Genomic DNA, 18587 nt, shown 5'->3' with positions numbered 1-18587 from the left:
TTGAATCTAATGTTTAACACATTTTAAATTTTCTAAAAACAGTAGATTTAAGCCTGTGCTTGTTTTTGATGCTTTATTTAATAATCACCACAAATAAGAGCCATCTATATTAGTGGACATAATTAGACTTTATTTTCCAAAAAGAAAATATGAAAAACATAAGATTTATAGAATAATATTAAGAGTAATTGTGGAATAATTGTATATTATTGTAGTGCAAATATATTAGACACCATTATTATACAGGGGAAGTGCTGGATGAAATCCAGACATCAATTTAGCAATACCATTGCCAGAAGTATTAAAAACACATGTATTGTGAATTATACAACAACCATTGTAGCGGTCCAAAAAGCATCATCAGCTTTATAAAGCCAACGTGTCTTTGATAAGTCTTCTCATGGTTGTGCTAACTGATGTGCCCAAAGAGTCCGTGATATGGTAAGTGATCTTATACAGATAGGGCTGGACATCTTTCAAGCTCGTATCAAACACGTTGTCGACCTCCGACTGCGTGGGCATCTTGGGAAGGTACTCGTGACGGTTAATCACCTCCACGATGTTGATGACTTTCTCGCCGAGCTTCTCGCCAACTTTCTCCCTGCATATCTGCCGTTCCTGTTCGTTGGCCAGGTTCACAACGTTGACCTTAATGCTCCAGACCTCCCAAGGGATGCATTCATCTGAAAAGGGCCACCGTGACTTTTTCTTCTGATAGAACTCCAGAGAGATCTGACCCATGCCATCACTTCCAGAATTGCCAAGAGCATCCTGGGAATAAATGAGGATGTGGTCATAAAACGTGAATTTCATTATCATGTTATATTTATGAAGCTACTGTAGTATATTATAGTAATCATCCTATAATGTAATATAATTTGGCCTATACTGGTAGTGTACTATAGTATTTGCTATGGTAAGATTCAAAAACACTACTCTCTAGGAATTTTACTATACAGTAAACAGTATAGTACATACTAAAGTTTCTTGTGGGAGTGTTCAGCAGAATAAAGTCACACATCTGGATGAAGGTAAGTATATTTACTAGTAGCCTAACAGTTACTATATATTTTACTTTTTGTAATAATTTACCTTAAATTCGGCCACGGCTTTCCTAATAACCCTGTCGAGCTCATCTGAAGACACTCGCACGAATGCAAAGTCGATAAAGTCGCAGTCCACGTCCTGAGTTCCCACCGTACCGATGGAGTACGTGCCTTCTTTCTTATAGTGAAATTTACCCGTGCTGCGGTGCAGAAGGATCGTGTGCAGGAGAGCCATCATGGCCTCATCCACCTGCCTGCCCTCCACTGACACCTCCAGGACTTCTGATCGACAGTTCATGATGATCTATGAATTCAAAAAACAACGTAAAATTTAATTTTATCCACTCATCTCTGGTCAAATATAAAAAATAGACACAGAGCAGGGCACATCCAGCTGTCCTGTTTCTGAAAATCGTTGTGATGTTAAACTGTAAACGCAGTAATCCGTATTAACAGTCGATCTTATAATGTAATACAAACTAAATAATCAAACCTAATGTCATTTACACCTCTAAACAAGGTTTATATAACATGTTTACCTGACGTGTGAAAAGCCAATGCGCATTGTTTTGGTTCTCGGGATGTGGGACTTTTATTTTGTAAACATATGTCATACAGGACGGGAAGAGGGACATTCTTGACTTGTTATGACGTTTTAAATTTAATGATCACCGTCTATGATCCCCGTGTAGGCATTTTTAGGAGACTGAGTCATGTTATATTTTCTAAAATGAAATGTTTAATAGATGTGTATTCGTATATACACGATAATTTTATGTTTATTTAAGATTTTTTTTATCATTCTTATAAAAGCACAGCTTAAAGACCAGATGAATTAGATATATAACGCCTGCAGGATTTAATATTTCTAAATAAACTGTGGGCGTTTAACTAAAGGTAAACCAATTTTGGTTTTTATTGCAAAATGAAAATTGCGTGTCTTTTATTTTGAAAACGATTTTTCATATCCACGCGGAATTTACGTCATTTCTCTAGTTTCTGGTATGGAGGGAGTATCGAAAACGTAAATATGAAGGAAGAAACACGTTGTTGATCATTTAGTTATTTTAAATCACTACGAACTGTTTAACATAGCAAACATATATTTTGCGGAAATAAACATGTGGCTGACAGACTTTGATTGTGCTCTCCCAATGATGAACAGTTATATTCATTTACTGTGTTAAATACCGTAACCTCGGACTCTCTTTTATGAGTGCCAACTCATAATTAAATAATGCAAAGGACCGTGGCAAGCCTTCCCCTGGCACCATCAGTAAAGGCAAAGCTGATCAATGCAGGTTTCCAGCTGGCCACAGACCTCACTGACCTGCAACCTCTTCAACTGTGCAAAGGTAATGACATATCACTAAACACAGTGGAGTAAAATTAACTTGCGTCTTTCTTTTTGAGTTAAATACAACACAAAGTGCCTTTCTTGCTCTTAAAAATTTTAATAAATTACAAAAGCATGAAATAGAAAGCTAATTTTCCCAACATTTTCTCCAGAGACAGGGATATCACAGGACGAGGCAGCGGAGTTGTTGCAGATCTTGTCCTGTGATACTCATCATCACCAGAAGAGGGAAATACAGAGCGTTACGGCGCTGGATCTTTTGCATGAGGAGAAATCTCAGGGTAGCATTGTTACATTCTCATCCAACCTGGATGATGCACTCGGTGGGGGTGTGCCTGTGGGAAAGACCACCGAGATCTGTGGAGCCCCTGGCATTGGAAAGACCCAACTTTGGTATGAGAAATAGCAAAAATAAATTATTTGGACAGTGGCAGTTAATTGAGGGTTTTACCGTCCATCCAAAATTTTACCTTGAAGGAATAGTTTACCCAAATATGAAAATCTCTTGTAGTTGACTTAACCTAAATGTATATGTATAATGAACACAAGTAATTAACTATTTGTGCTCCTGTATAGCTCAGTGGTAGAGCATTGCATTAGCAGCACAAAAGGTAAAGTGTTTGAACCTATGGTTTGATCTGGCAAATGCATGCATGTAAGTGTAAATAATACAATCATGCTAACATGTTATCTTATTATACGGAAGCCAATTACTCTTGCATATCAAGGGTAAGTAAATAATAAGATAATTTCTACATTTGGATATACTATTCCTTTAACAAAATTGCACATAATGTATCTGCACATCACATATGTACCATCTGACCTTCTGGTAATATAATGGTACAATTTATTTGCGTTAATTGTTTTTAAAAGTGTTCCATGCCATTGTAGCTTTTGTAATTCTCATTACTTTTTACTTTTTTTTTAAGCATGCAGTTGGTTGTGGATGTACAAATCCCAGTGTGTTTCGGAGGTCTGGGTGGAAAGGCGTTGTACATAGATACAGAAGGCAGTTTCTTGGTGCAGCGCGTAGCTGATATGGCAGAGGCGGCCGTGCAGCACTGCACCCTGTTAGCAGAGGACACGGGTATGATTTGAATAGATTGTCTGAATGTTATACGCCAATCACCATCTGTATTCCAATAATCGATTTCTTCTCCCCTTTAGAGCAGAAAAACGCTTTAGATGAACTTACAGTAGAGAAGCTCCTCTCCAATCTTTTCCTGGTCCGTTGCCATGACTATGTAGAGCTATTAGCTGAGGTTCACCTCCTACCTGACTTCCTGGCTAAACATCCTGAGGTAAGCTACTAAATTTAGAGTCACAAACAACATCTCTTTCATAACAGTAATGTTACCATTTGCATTCTAATAAATGATCATAGGTACGGTTAGTAGTGATTGACAGCATTGCTTTCCCATTCCGGCATGACTTTGAGGATCTTTCTCAGAGAACCCGCCTCCTTAACGCCCTTGCCCAACAGCTCATCCAACTAGCAACAGAACACAGTGTGGCGGTAGAGTTTAATATACTGTGTTCACTAATAAAATGAATAAAAAACATTACACATTTGACAAATTCAGTTTATTCACACTCAGTTTTTGTACCTAGGTTGTGTTGACCAATCAAATGACCACAAGAGTTTCAAATGTCCAATCCAGGCTTGTTCCAGCATTAGGTAAGATAGTTTTCTTGCTGTGCCACCATGGTTTCACAAAGATTAATCTATAATTCAAAATTAAAATCACAAAATGTATCATACGTCACATATCAACAGGTGAGAGTTGGGGCCATGCCGCCACCCAGAGACTCATTCTGCATTGGGAGGGAACTAAAAGGTAAACAAATACGGCCAGATTGTAACACGGCAGTTTTAATATTTGTATGTGTGCTTAAAGGCGGGGTTAGGGCTGTCACGATTATGACATTTGGCTGACAGTTAATTGTCTTATAAATTGTGATGCTTAATTGCCTGTTTTATTGCTTTGACATTTAATTCTCATACATTTTTTTGTTTGTTTAATAAATAATTTTCACAGATTGTTGTGATTATTTAAATGATCATGAAGATGTGCAATCATTGCAGTGATCTGAAATCATTGCGATGAGGTCAAACAATCACGATGAGACAATTATTTAATCATTGTGACAGCCCTAGGCGGGGTGCGTGATTTTTGAAAAACACTTTGGAAAAGGAAGTTAGGCCGACTACCAAAACACACTTGTAGCCAATCAGCAGTAAGGGGGCGTGTCTACTAACCGACATCGTTGCGAATGTGTGGGGCGGGTCTATCAAAAGAAGGTCCAGATTCTATTGGGGTAGGGGCGTGTTTGTTTAGGTGATTTCAAATGTCAACATTGGCTTTTGCGTACCTTTAATTAAAGGTACGCAAAATATTTTTGGACCTAATTAGTCAGCCGCCCAAGCTGACACGGCAATATGTTGCTTTAGAAAATAGGAGCCAACATCTGCGGGGTTCTCAGCCAAATGTGTCTTCGAAGAGAGATTGAGAGTGTGTTGCATAAACTCTTTACCCTTCACCTCCGTGGGTAATTGAATGAATCACTTTAAACAAGTAGCATGCTTTGGCTTTTGTAGCCAGACCTTATTCCTAATGCACCCTGCATGCTTGCCAGTCTAATGCTCTTTAGCAGCGGGCAGAGTATGGAAGCACAGAGGGTCTTCATCATGCCCTGTCCTCTTCCTCGTTCTTGCCATAAAATCCAAGGTTCTCCCACTGGGTTATACAGTTCGGCTTCACTGCGTGCGATTAGGCACAGTTCCTCTTGCTTTTTAAACTCTGCAGGCAAGGTCAGAGAAAGATCATGTAAATGTGTGTCATAAAAACCGAACTACCGGTAAGTTTATACTGTACGTCTTTCTCATCTATCCGATCTGTGCTCAGGCTAGCATCCCTGTACAAGTCCCCAAGTCAAATGGAGGCCACAATTCAATATGAGATTACAGTAAGTTCATTTGCATCAGTAGTTAGATAATTTGGTATATTTAAATTGAAGCTCATTTTTAAATTATGCAATTTGTATGGGCTCATTATATTGAACGACTATTGAAGTGCAAAAAGCTAAGATGATTAAAACAGTGAGACACAAATGAATAGTGAACACAGTATGAAAGTTATATACATTTTAAATCAAACATTTATCAAGGCAAAATTTGTGTAGCTTCTTGTAGGTCGCTGATTCTTTCTCTGTTTATGACCTCACACACAGGTTCAGGGGTTTAGGGATGTCCCGGATGATCCCAGGGCTAATGTTGAATCATCTACTGTCTCATCTCCATCTGGAAACCACAGTAAACGTCCTCGAATGGAGAATCAGTCTTGAGGGTGCTTTGCAGGGCATATTGTTTTTTAATAGTACATGAGAAAACCACATTAGCTACATAACTAGAAATTTGCATGAACAGGAATAGCAGTAATGTACAGAAATATTTATATAATATGAAAAGTCAGTTAAGGTTTATTGTGTAATTTATCAGTGGAATGATGTGGACTCTTAGTTAATTCTGTAATGTTCAGTAATTGTGTTTTATGTTGTTATCCATGACAGTAACTGTGTTTACCAAAAGCACTTAGCCATAGAAAAGCAGTACATTACTGATTCCAGTGTGGATTTCTCACAAGATTGGGGTGAAATAACTGTTCCAAAGTGGCTGAAGCTTTCCATCATAACTTAAATTGGTTGACGGGCCAAGTCAGACTTCATATTTGTCAAATTATGTGGAGCTATTCCTGATATTCATTTTTTGCACCACTTCACCTGGCTTATACAGTCCTGTATGTAATATATGCAAAATTGTTTTTATGGAGCCCGGAGTGTTGACGATTAGTCAAACTAATTGACAATCTTCAGTCATTTATCACGGCACTTAAATTGCACGGGCGACACTATGTGCCATAATTTCTAATGAACTGTATTTGTAACATTGTATTGAATAATTTGGCCGCAGTGAACCCAGTGAGACGGCAATGTTGTCTACATTGTGCTGTATAGATCACATTCGAATGACATTTCCACATGACATTGTTCTGTGAATGATGGTATGAAGATGAAGAGTTTGCTGCCCACATTCACCTCTAAGTAACATTAATAATTTAGCTTTAGATTGTGCCTGTGCAATATCAATATATCATTTCGGTTTCAGTTCACTTGCAGTGTTTGTGTGTACATAAGAGAGAGAGGGGGGTTCATCTATTTAATTGAATTATTCACTAGAAAGCCAGCCTAACATCAGCATTGATCAAATATTAGCACTTCACGTAATATTTCTTTGTCTGGGAATGGATAGTTTAGACAGCTGGCAAAATAATTGATTTAACCCATGTCTATGTGGAAGAAAAGGGGATAGTGTGTTTTTGACGTTAAACATTATTTAAAATATATGACAAAGAAGCCTTAATATAAGAAAAAATACATATTGAATATTTTATAACAAATACACATTTTAAATTATGCAAAGCTCTATATAATATATCTGCACTGCTTCAGACACATACATTTGGTTGGCAGTAGTTAAAGGGATAATTCACCCAAAAATGAAAATTCTGTCATCATTTACTCACTCTCATGTTGTTACAAACCTGTATAAATTAAATTGTTCTGATGAGCACAAAGGAAGATATTTTGAGAAATGTTTGTAACAAAGCCATTCGTGGACCCCATTTACTTCCATAGTATTCTTTTTTCTTACAATGGAAGTGAATGGGGTCCACATACGATTTGGTTACAAACATTTCTCAAAATATCTTCTTTTGTTATCATCAGAACAAAGAAATTTATGCGGGTTTGTAACAACATGAGAGTGAGTAAATGATGACAGAATTTTCATTTTTGGGTGAACTATCCCTTTAAAACACAAATTCTGAATAGGTTACACAATACATTTTGTTGAAGTGTCCAAATAAAACCAGTGGACTGTGTTAGATTTATTGTGATTTTATTAGATTTATCTTTACCAGTAAGAGTGCGTTATTATAAAGACTTGGATATTTCATAATTATTTCATAATTTTCTTACCCTTTTCTTGTTACAAACTTGTATAAATCTCTTTGTTCTGATAAACACAAAGGAAGACATTTTGAGGAATGTTTGTAAGCAAACAATCATGAGCCCCATTCACTTCCATAGTAGGATAAAAGAATACTATGGAAGTAAATGGGGCTCATGAACGGTTTGTTTACAATTTTTTTTATATATATCTTCCTTCGTGTTAATCAAAACAAAGTAACAGAAGCGTGAGAAATTGATAACAGAATGTTCTTTTTTTCTGAACTATCCCTTTAACAAAAATGTACAGTTTGCACAGTATTTTTTTATACACTGAAGCCTTATCTTTTAACTTTTACTTGAGATTTTCTTTTTAAGTTTTCCGTTTTGTGAAAGTGGTGACTAAATTAATATAGTATTATGCCGGAAACTATAGTTACTATGGTAACTGTTCGTCATTGCTAATGTGCTGGTTATTATCTGGGATCCCCGTCTGAACTAATGCTTGGGAGCGGAATAGTTAATTCCCAGTGATGAGGTAAAATCTACAACAGTTGTTATTTTTAGCAAATGCTCTGATGTCCTAAATACGCACACGCCGTTAGCCCATCATTTATCCAGTTTTTCTCAAAAACACTCTCGCTAAAGAGCTGAGTTGGACTGAAGGCGATTAAATGCTTTACAGTATAAACGACTTTTCTAATATAATTACAGTATTTCGTACTGCGGTTTCCAAATCTCTCAATAGATCACATAGCCTACCGTATTGAATAACAAGTCTTTACTAAAATGTCTGATCCTTAAAAAAATTTAGCTTTGTATAGTGACAGAATAAGTGTTTTTATTAGGGCCACATAACATGAATGTTCATTGGATAAATATTCTTAACTGTTTACCTGAACCTGCTTTTATTAAAGCAAATCCATAACTGCATGCTTACGTCACAGACTCTTTGTGCTCAATTTACGTCATACTTCCAAGGAACTGCGTGTGCTGGCTTAGCAGTCATAGTTATTTTTACCATTCTCAAACTATCAAAGTTTTAAATGAAGTTTATTGAACTATTTCATGTAATCCAGCCAGCAATCAGCAAACAGGTCTCTTTTATTTTTCACATTCACTCCCTTTATTGGGTATCAAAATACACTTAATTAATTATAGGCTACAGAAAGAAATACACACAACTAGTATTGAATAGGAAATCAATTTACAAACTTGTTACGGAGTAAGCTGGTATGATATGTGCATTGACTGCCGCTAGAGGTCGTGGCCTTTAACCTTTCAGATAGCGCGCCCATGCAACAATACAATAATGCCTCAGAATTTTTACATTATTAAAATGTACGCGATTTCAAGCGTACGATAAATTCCATCCAAGAAGATTATAATCGCAATTATAACATTCAATGTAAATGAACACCTTCCGTTCTCCTTCCTACCCTGCCTCTTTCTGACGTCACGCCTCTGACTGTTGTGCGAGTCTTTCTCCGTTCACGCGCGCGCGAGAGCCCTCCCCAACTGGCGCGACCGTAGAGTCGCTCTAGCTCGTGATTCAAAGTAGTGTAGACTTCTTGCCCGGCTCCAGCTGTCTCCGGTCTCTCCGGGAATGAGAAGCGATGGCCGGCTCTGCCAACGAGGAGAAAACCTTCAAGAGGTTCCTGGAGCTCTTTCTGCGGGAGATGAGGCCACCTCTCCAGGAGGACGTACCTGTACCCATGCGCCCCTTTTCGGACCTCATCTCGGAGGACGAGGTAGAAGGGGAATGCCTCGACCTGTGTCTTCAGCTCCTCTGTAAATAGTTAAGTACCGTGCACTTTTTTTTAAGAAAACCTTTTTATTATTAATGTTTATGTTGTTATTTTAGAGCGTGTAAGCAATTGCTTTATTATTTAAATATAAAACACAGACTGAGAAGGACAAAACACATTTTTTTTAAACAGACGTTCAACTGGGGATACACATCTTTTAATGTTTATTATATTATTTATATGGCTGATAAGCGTAGTTTTTTTAACTGATAATAAAAGAAGCTTTAAGCGCTATTTGTGGTTTAAATCTAATATTATATTCAATAACATTATTAATAAACATTAAAGTTATCACTTTTGGTCAGTTTTTTGTGTTTTAAAGAATAATGTCGTGCTGTCCGAGGTCATGTGCATGGCTACAGGTGTCCTATAATAATAATAAGATTAATATTAAAAAGGAGAAACGCGACAAAACTTTCAGTGCATTTTCAGCCAAGCATACAGTATGCATTTTATTAGGCAACACCCTCCAATGACCCCCTTTCTCACTCTTGTCTCTCCTCTGCTTATCCTCTCTCTAATAGGTGTACGAGGACCCATATCCCTCAATTTGCGTCGCGTTACGTCACAATCATTTTGACGCAATACTATTTTCTTTGATAAAATGTTACCGCTATGTATCGAGCTGACACGATGGCATGCTTTACATTTTGTACTTTAAGCGAGCATAAACCCTCCACGTTAGATGATGGGGTTTGTCGATTGGTGCGGTTTAAACGAGCACGCTTGCTTTTGTTTCATGCGCGTTTGTAGTAAGGCACGGTTACCTTTTTGTTCAAGATGTCGGCAGTTGTGTGCGTCGCTATATGCAGCGACACACCTGTCTAGAGCTTCATGTATATTCAGACGTGAACATCCTTCACATTCAAGTGTATTTCAGCGAGTAGCGTAATATCGCGAGATTTAGAATTCTGGCCGAGATCTGTGGGAAGGGGTTACGTTTGATGAGCTACGTCAGCCGGTTTCTAAAAATAGCCCATTCAGACCCAGCAGAACCTTTGTGAGCATGAAATACTCCGATGTGTACGGAAACATTTTATTTATTTATTAGAATGATCATATAGAGTAACCTTTGCATTGGTAGCATTTAGTTCTTCTTTGGCATGGTATGTATAGTCACTATAGTCATATTTAGTGTTCCTGTAAAGCATAACATGCCAACACAAAGGTCATGGTTTCGATCTCTGGGAAATCATAATGCTAGATCAAATGTATACTGTATGTTGAATGCACTGTAAGTCACTTTGAATAAAAGCATTAGGCAAATGCATAAATAAATGCATATTTTGTCACACCCTAGAACATATGTTTGCTTAGTATATCAGTTTCATCTATTTGACATAGCCTACTGTTTTGGTAAGACCCATGCAGTGTTTTTTTACATAACCTCTCCTGATCTTCAGACCTTTCAGTTCGACCTGCATTTGTATCCAACCAATTTTGACATTCACAAAGAGGTTATTGTTTCCTGTGTTTGAATTTCATTCAAATATCATCAGCAGGTTGCTGTGGCCTGCTGCTGTGGATAATTTATTTTCCCCGTGCACAAACTCGTGCATATCTTTCTGTGGAATCATTGAGCTATTTGCACATTCGGCTCTTTAATACAGAACGTAAACAGTATTGCACCCATTGTGTGTGAAGATACCAAGTCAATGTTTACAGTAGGTTATTGAGCTTTACTAATATCTGATCTGGAGCCTTATGGCACTTTCACTCCAGACTGATGGATGTTAACCGTAAATACTGTAGATTGATCAAGCCCTATGACACTTGACTTCATAATCATTGTGAGGTGTAATTTGATTTCTAGGCTAAATGATCACTTAAAGTAACACATCTTCTGCAGAACAGACATTTCCAGTGACGTTTGATATAGCCGCAGTCACAAGCTCGTTAGCTTCGCATTTTTCAAGACTGAAGCTTCCGCTGCGTGCGCTGTGATTCAGCTGAACGTGTGATTATTTTGTCTCTGGGTTGAAGATCTAATAATAGTCTTGGGAGAAAAGTAGAGATCCCCTTTGTTCTGTTCCCACTAGCGCGTGAGGACCGGGTGGCTGTGACTGTGTGTGTATGTCTGGAAAGGAGTGGAAAAGAGAAGGAAAAATTGGTAGGGGGAGGTTGGTGAATGCACAGCAAATAAGCTTTGTTACAAATTCAGACCCCTGATGGTGGCAACCCACTAGTGGTGTGAGTCATCCGACTGGGGAACAATTCAGGGTACTATTTAATAAGGGTCAATCAATAGAGAAACGGTGAGTCAGACCCCTCTACACATATGAGATTGTCAGCACAGCATATTTTTACAGTAGCACAGCTTATTGGCCAGTGCGCAATGTCATTTAACTATCGATGATTTATTTTGACATATAAGCACAATTTTTCTTATGGTGTGACCTTGCCTATTGAAGTTCCCTTTTAAGAGAAATGTATATATTAGTATTGATAGTAGCGTCGATGTTAGCTGTTCAATTTAATATTGGTCTAACTAGGGGTGGGCAATATGACCTATTTCAGAATAGGATTCATTTTATATCATGATAACGATATGTATCACGGTACAGCTTTTTTATCTTTTAATAAAGTTTTTATATTTTTAAAATATGTAATGCCATAGAATTTTCATAATTCTCACAAAAAACTTATACATGCATAAAAAGATGATAAAAACAAACAAAATTCAAGCTCACTGAAATAAAAAATGGTCTGTGATGAAAGAGTGTACATTATATATCTTATTAAAAGGTACAAAAGTGATTTAGTCAAGAGCAGTGAGAGATTTTCACAAAAACATGAGTGACAGACAGGAGCAAAATTAGGTAACTTCCCCTTTAAGACTAATGTCCGAATCCAATCTACTGTTATACTGGGTTCACATCAAACGCAAATAGAGTGTCAAATTCATGTGTACCGTACCGGCAGGCTGATATTATGGGGCGATATTAGGCATTTTCCAAACTGTCGGTATCTGCATTCATAATGGCCGATAAATGAATATTTTAAAAAAAAATGGACGAAACAGCCTTCAACCATGTAATGAGTCTTGCCGTTGTATAGTTTGTCAATCAAAGGACACTCTACAACCTTCCCTGTTGGCAACACTCGTGTATAACGCGTCACACATCTGCAACCTGCTGATCCAGCCAGAGTTGGGCAGAGAGAACAACGGTTAAGTGAGTTCATGGTGAGTTGGTCACGAGACAATAAAAGAAACAAGTTTCTTTTTAAAATGCATTATGATATTTTAGTTAAAACTCATAAATAACTACAAATAACTAATGTTAGGGAAATCTGTTAATGTTTTTTTTTTTGTGCGTTTCTGAAAAATATTGGCTGATATATAGTAATTTCGGATTTTAAAACCATCAAACATTTGTATCGGTATCGGCCTTCAAAATCCTTTATCGGTCGGACTCTAGTTTGAAGCGAAATTGCCACAGCAACAAGCAGGCTCCTGATTGGGTAACGCAGTGCGAATTGACGCCAAAGTTAAAATTGTTCAATTTCGGGCGTCAGACGCGAATTCACGTCACTTCCGCGAACTGGACTACCGCGCCGAAAAATCTTTACATTAACTTAACATTGAAATCATTCGCGCCAAACGCTCTATTCACGTTTGGTGTGATTGCAGCACTACACGTGCGTTTTCTATTTCATCTGTTTACTTTCTCTTAAAGTCGCCATGAAACGGAAGTAGCGATTGCCTTATTTTCCCCGTGGTGACATATATACGAATGAAACGGCTTTGAGATGAAATAAGGCAGGGCTGGATTTGAATTTGTCCATCAAGATCTGATTGGATCGTTTGAAGTTGGGTCGTGCTAATTGCTAATCGCTGCGATCTTCTCCCGAACCCCGTCCCACCTGCCAGACTTATGACCGGAAGTGAAGAGAGATTGTTTTGAGGAGGGGAGGAGATTTGCATTTTTGAGGCAAGTATTCAAAAAAGGAAGTATTGCCCTATGGCAAGCGGCTGCATGTCCGTGTCTGTTTTAAAGATCGCTCTGAATGGGATCTCTATGAAAAGTCCGTCACAAAAATGGAATTATTGAGCTTTTTGCTCAAAATGTGGTGTTTTTGCAGTTACTTGTTTAAAACTGGGGTGCATAAATACGTGTACAAATGTTAAGTTTTCGTGACCACGCGCACAGCAATGTGACGTGGGCGCGTAACTTCGATAGAGACAATAATCCAAAATCTCTACTGGTTGACAAATTTCTACCGTTTTATCGCCCACCCCTAAATATAACAGTGGAACATTTACATTTATGCATTTGACAGACACTTTTATCCAAAGCGACTTACAGTGCATTGCATTTTACAATACAGATACATTTTTATCTGTATTTGTGTTCCCTGGGGATCAAGCCCATAACACAGTGCTCTAACAATTAAGACCAAAATTACAGACAGCAGATATTCTTAGTGCTTGTTTTTTCTTTAAACTGAATACTTACTAGCTTTGCCAGATTCCAAAAGTACCAAACAGTTCTCCATCTGCTTTCTGTTCATTATAACATGATGCCAGATTTCACTGCATGCAACATGCTTGATTAGAAATTTTGTGTTGAATAAAATCTTATAACAAAGAGGAAAATAAGTAGGGATGCACCGATATATCAGCCTATAATCGGTATCGGCAGATAAAAGCTTTTTTTATAATTCTGAATTGGGTGAAAGTGACAACAGTGTTGCTGTTTGTACGCTGTGCACTACTAGGATTTCAGAACATTATAAAGAAGTTGTTGTTAAAACAAAACTACCGGTATCTGTAGATGTTATTCTAAGTAATCGAATATCGGTATCGACCCAGCCAGAAATCCTTAAAAATAATGCAGATGTATAATATCAGTTATTGCATCGATTGTCAGCGATAAAAAAAACCTAAATATAAATAATAAAATTGTTATTGTATATCTGTATTATCGTTATAATAACACAGTTTAATGCAATTGAAACATATTATATTATATTGACACAACATAGGCATTACAAACATATGTTCAATTCAAATTCGAGTCAAACCGGAATATCCATTCTATTTTGGTTGACATTAAGCCAGCAGTGATGTTATCGGGCTGAGTCTGCTGTGGTTGTTGTTCACTGTTATACATTGATGCGTGTTAGATACTAGGCTAAAAATGGAGGTTGGGAAGGAGGTTGTTTCCTCCTCCTGTGGCGAGCAGGCCCCCGAGCCCATGGGGAGTCCTGATAGACATTAACGGATAGAAGAATGCTCTCCTAAAGCTCATTAAGCCCCCGTCTCTCACAGCTGTAAAATACACACATACGGAGATACACAAAACACACATACACATGTGCCCACGCGCAAGGGACACGCAGCACACACACATAAAGCTCTTGGGAGCGCCTGTGGCAATGAAACTCACAACAGCACACAGCTGTGTCAGAGAATCAGTGGTAGAGGAAATGTCTGTTGCAAAGATTTGCATATTTTAACGTCACATCCCTCTTCTGCTGGTGCGTGATGGTAGGAGATTCTCTTGACGTCGATTGTCAACTGTTTCTGGGGTTTCTTTTGGATGGTTTTACGATTTTTGGAGAAGATAAGGTCCTTAAATATAGGATCCATCAGCATTAGGTGTTGTTGGTGCCCTAAATAGACATTTTAAAGGATTAGTCCATTTTCTTAAAAAAAATTCAGATAATTTACTCACCCCCATGTCATCCAAAATGTTGATGTCTTTCTTTGTTCAGTCGAGAAGAAATTATGTTTTTTGAGGAAAAAATTCCAGGATTCTCATTTTAATGGACTTTAATGGACCCCAACACTTAACAGTTTTAATGCAGTTTAAAATTGCAATTTCAACGCAGCTTCAAAAAACTCTAAACAATCCCAAACGAGGCATGAGGGTCTTATCTAGCGAAATGATTGTCATTTTTGGCAAGAAAAATACAAAATATGCACTTTTAAACCACAACTTTTCATCTTCCTCCGTCCGCGTGATGCGCCAGCGCGACCACACGTAATTGCGTAATGACGTCAAATGATTCACGTAGCGTAGGTGTGGAGCAATGAATTAAAATTCAATGAAAGATTAGGAAGTGAATATTTTTTATACGAATAACATGCACCAATGAATCATCAATGTGTACTAAGAAACAAAATAAGCCCATTTTGATTTAATGATGACTTTAAACATCTGCTGGTGCGTGATGGCAGGAGCTTCTCTTGACGTCGATTGTCAACTGTTTCTGGGGTTCTTTTGGATGGTGTACGATTGAATTTTTGGAGAAGATAAGGTCCAGATTTAAATTATAGGATCCCTCAGGATTAGGTGTTGTTGGTGCCCTAAAAAGACATTTTAAAGGATTAGTCCATTTTCTTTAAAACAAAATCCAGATAATTTACTCACCACCATGTCATCCAAAATGTTGATGTCTTTCTTTGTTCAGTCGAGAAGAAATTATGTTTTTTGAGGAAAACATTCCAGGATTTTTTTCATTTTAATGGACTTTAATGGACCCCAACACTTAACAGTTTTAATGCCGTTTAAAATTGCAATTTCAACGCAGCTTCAAAAAACTCTAAACAATCCCAAACGAGGCATGAGGGTCTTATCTAGCGAAATGATTGTCATTTTTGGCAAGAAAAATACAAAATATGCACTTTTAAACCACAACTTTTCATCTTCCTCCGTTCGCGTGATGCGCCAGCGCGACCACACGTAATTGCGTAATTACGTCGAATGATTCACGTAGCGTAGGTGTGGAGCAATGAATTAAAATTCAATGAAAGATTAGGAAGTGAATATTTTTTATACGAATAACATGCAACAATGAATCATCAACGTGTACTAAGAAACAAAATAATGATGATTTTATGACGACTTTAAACATCTGTCCTTCTTTTCAAAGACTTGTTTTTAATGAGCATCACAAATGAATCTTCCATCCTTCGATGGTTTGATTATGGCAACGATGATCTAACAATAAAGCAAAAAAAAAAAAACATGCAACAGCTTATTGTTTCCATAAGAACAGATGATGTATTTGCGGCCAGGTGCTGTCTAGATGAAAGGATGCTAGTTTTTGTCCAGGTCAGTGTTATTGAGGCTCTTGGCATGGCATTAGAGTGTCAATCCTCATCGAGCACACACTGACAGCAGCTGCGCTTCAGATACACCCCCCACCATCGGCCATCCCGATCACATACAGCTTTTCTTTTGTAGAGCCATAATTAGATTTAGATTTATTTCTGCCTCAAAACCAACATCTGTTGTGTGCCGCATTAATGCTCTTGTCGTGAAAATGATTGTACAAATAAAATATACTGTATAAAGTAACATAATGATTCAGATTTATATGAGGTATCAATCCTTTCCTATAATATATAATAATTTTTCCAAAGTGTTTGCAACAGGACTTCGTTCATGCAATGCATTGGCATCTGTATGCATATCTGCTCATCTTTCCGACCTTTGACTTGATCCATAAGGCAGAAAGCACTTAGAAAATACCATCCCATTCAGGGAGTCTTGTAAACCCCCGTGGCTCGCGTATATAACCCGTAATAGAATTTCATTTTCTGAGTAATAGCTCACAGCTAAAACCACAAAACAACTTGAGGAATATTTGATCAATAAATCAATTCAGCCCATTGCCTCCCCTAGGCGAAGCATCATCAGCTCTGGGGCTGTGTGTTCATCTCCGGTGTGATCAGACCTGACACTCGAGAAGCAAGTGTTACTCTCCTCTTGTTTTTATTTGACCTGATGGTACCCACGGCTTTGGCAGTCTATACTGTATGGGCAAATTTAAAACTACACTGGGAGAAACAAGGCAGATGGACGGCTCCTCAAGGATTCACAAATCAGTATAAACTACCATCGGCATCCTTCAGTCGTTATTTGCACGTCGGTGAATGATGTTTTCTGGGCCAGGTATTAATTAGGACTCGGCTGAAGGTCTTCTTTCTGTTTCGTTTTTTGCCTAAACGCACCTCTTGGGAGGTCAGGAGTAGATCAGAGAGCGGAAGACCAGATTTTCGCGTCTCTTTCACTGATCTGAGATCAGAGATTCTCATCTCAAATGGAACAGGGTGTGAGCTTGTGCCATTTACCGCAATGTCCTATTTACACGTGCCGATTGTTAAGCACGGAGCAGCCATCAAGCCGCTGTGGTATATTGAGAATATAGTCACGGCTAAAGGCAGCATTCATTTGTGACTATACAATATATATAAATTAACATAAGGTCATGAATTTTATTAAATATTGAAACCTGTTTTAATAAGCATTTTTATTTAATAATTGGCCTCTTTGGGCCGTGCAACATTTTAAATATTCACCTATTCATGCTTTCACAATGAAATTAAGCAATGAAAAATTAGACCAGTTTTAATAAGACTTTTGTAAAGATTTTACTGTGATATTTTTAATATATTAATATATTTCAGAAATAGTTGTAGGTAAATAAAGTGCTTATATTGTAAAGGGGCAGTTTCCCGGACAGGGTTTAGATTAATTCAGGATTAGTTACCAGGGTTCCCACGGGTCCTTGAAATCCTTGAAAGTTTGTGAATCTAGGGGGGTTCAAGGCCCTGGGAAGGTTTTGAAAATATACATACATAGATACAGGTCATCAAAAGTGCTTGAATCTATTTTATGCAAAAATCCATATTATTCCCTGTGTAGTGTAGGATAATATTATAAAAATTCTAGACTTTTTAAGCACACGTGCTAAACTGTTCGCTTTAAATGCTTATATCTTCTGTATGCGAATGTTGATTCATACCAAAATGCTTTTTTGCATAGTTGTGTTTGACACATGAAAACGTCTCTGGTTACGTATGCAACTGTTTTACACTGAGAAGGGAACGAGGTGCTGTGTCTCCTTTGCCATACTTCCTTCGTCCCTGTAATGCCGTCTTTGGCAATATTTCAGATAGCGATATACTTCCTGGCTCCCGCGTCACCCTGTCTTTGTCGTTAAGCCTCACCATTGGTTGAATTTGATATACACATTCAGACACACTTACCCTTGGAGACGTCCCCAAAGTGTCACCGTAGTGACCCAGCGTAAGTTCCCTCGAAAGGGAACTGTAACAATGTATCTTAAAAGGTAACACGATGTAACCTTGCTCTCACCTGAAATGTGTCCACACATTTAGTCCTTGAATTTGAGGGTATTGGACCTGGAAAGTCCTTGAAAGGTCCTTGAATTTTAAGTTAACTAAGTCGTGGGAACCCTGCGTTACTGTATATTAAGATATGTCAGTACAAGGTGTTTTTAAATTAAGGCATCTCAAACATGCATTTTAGTCTAGGACAAGGATAAGCCCTGTCGGTGAAACCGCCACACAATGTTTAATTTGTGCATATAAATAAAAATTTCAAGAGTTTA

The 18587-nt window shown here is 37.8% G+C and overlaps 3 protein-coding genes across 3 annotated transcripts in view; 2 read left to right on the top strand and 1 right to left on the bottom strand.

Moving 5' to 3' along the window:
• Positions 1-107: 107 nt before the first annotated feature.
• atg101 (autophagy related 101) lies at positions 108-1678 on the bottom strand. Its single transcript, XM_065259767.1, has 3 exons — positions 1586-1678; positions 1093-1350; positions 108-771 (listed from the first exon to the last, which is right to left on the bottom strand). Exons 1-3 carry the CDS (start codon positions 1658-1660, stop codon positions 367-369), a joined length of 738 nt encoding a protein of 245 aa, XP_065115839.1. The 5' UTR covers positions 1661-1678; the 3' UTR covers positions 108-366.
• A 39-nt stretch (positions 1679-1717) lies between these two features.
• Positions 1718-6575, top strand: rad51c (RAD51 paralog C). Its single transcript, XM_065259759.2, has 9 exons — positions 1718-2401; positions 2556-2796; positions 3336-3493; positions 3574-3707; positions 3791-3922; positions 4018-4084; positions 4184-4244; positions 5313-5373; positions 5638-6575. The coding sequence occupies exons 1-9, from the start codon at positions 2284-2286 to the stop codon at positions 5749-5751; spliced, it is 1086 nt and encodes a 361-aa protein (XP_065115831.1). The 5' UTR covers positions 1718-2283; the 3' UTR covers positions 5752-6575.
• Positions 6576-8828: 2253 nt separating this feature from the next.
• ppm1e (protein phosphatase, Mg2+/Mn2+ dependent, 1E) overlaps positions 8829-18587 on the top strand; it is a 52173-nt gene continuing 42414 nt past the window's right edge. The window contains exon 1 of the mRNA XM_065259770.1: positions 8829-9211. Within this exon, the coding sequence (XP_065115842.1) occupies positions 9030-9211 (182 nt within the window). The 5' untranslated portion in view covers positions 8829-9029. The remainder of the gene's footprint in view (positions 9212-18587) is intronic.

Source organism: Paramisgurnus dabryanus, chromosome 10 (genome assembly GCF_030506205.2).
Source record: "Paramisgurnus dabryanus chromosome 10, PD_genome_1.1, whole genome shotgun sequence".
Classification (NCBI taxonomy): Eukaryota; Metazoa; Chordata; class Actinopteri; order Cypriniformes; family Cobitidae; genus Paramisgurnus; species Paramisgurnus dabryanus.
This window is presented reverse-complemented; position numbering and strand designations above follow the sequence as displayed.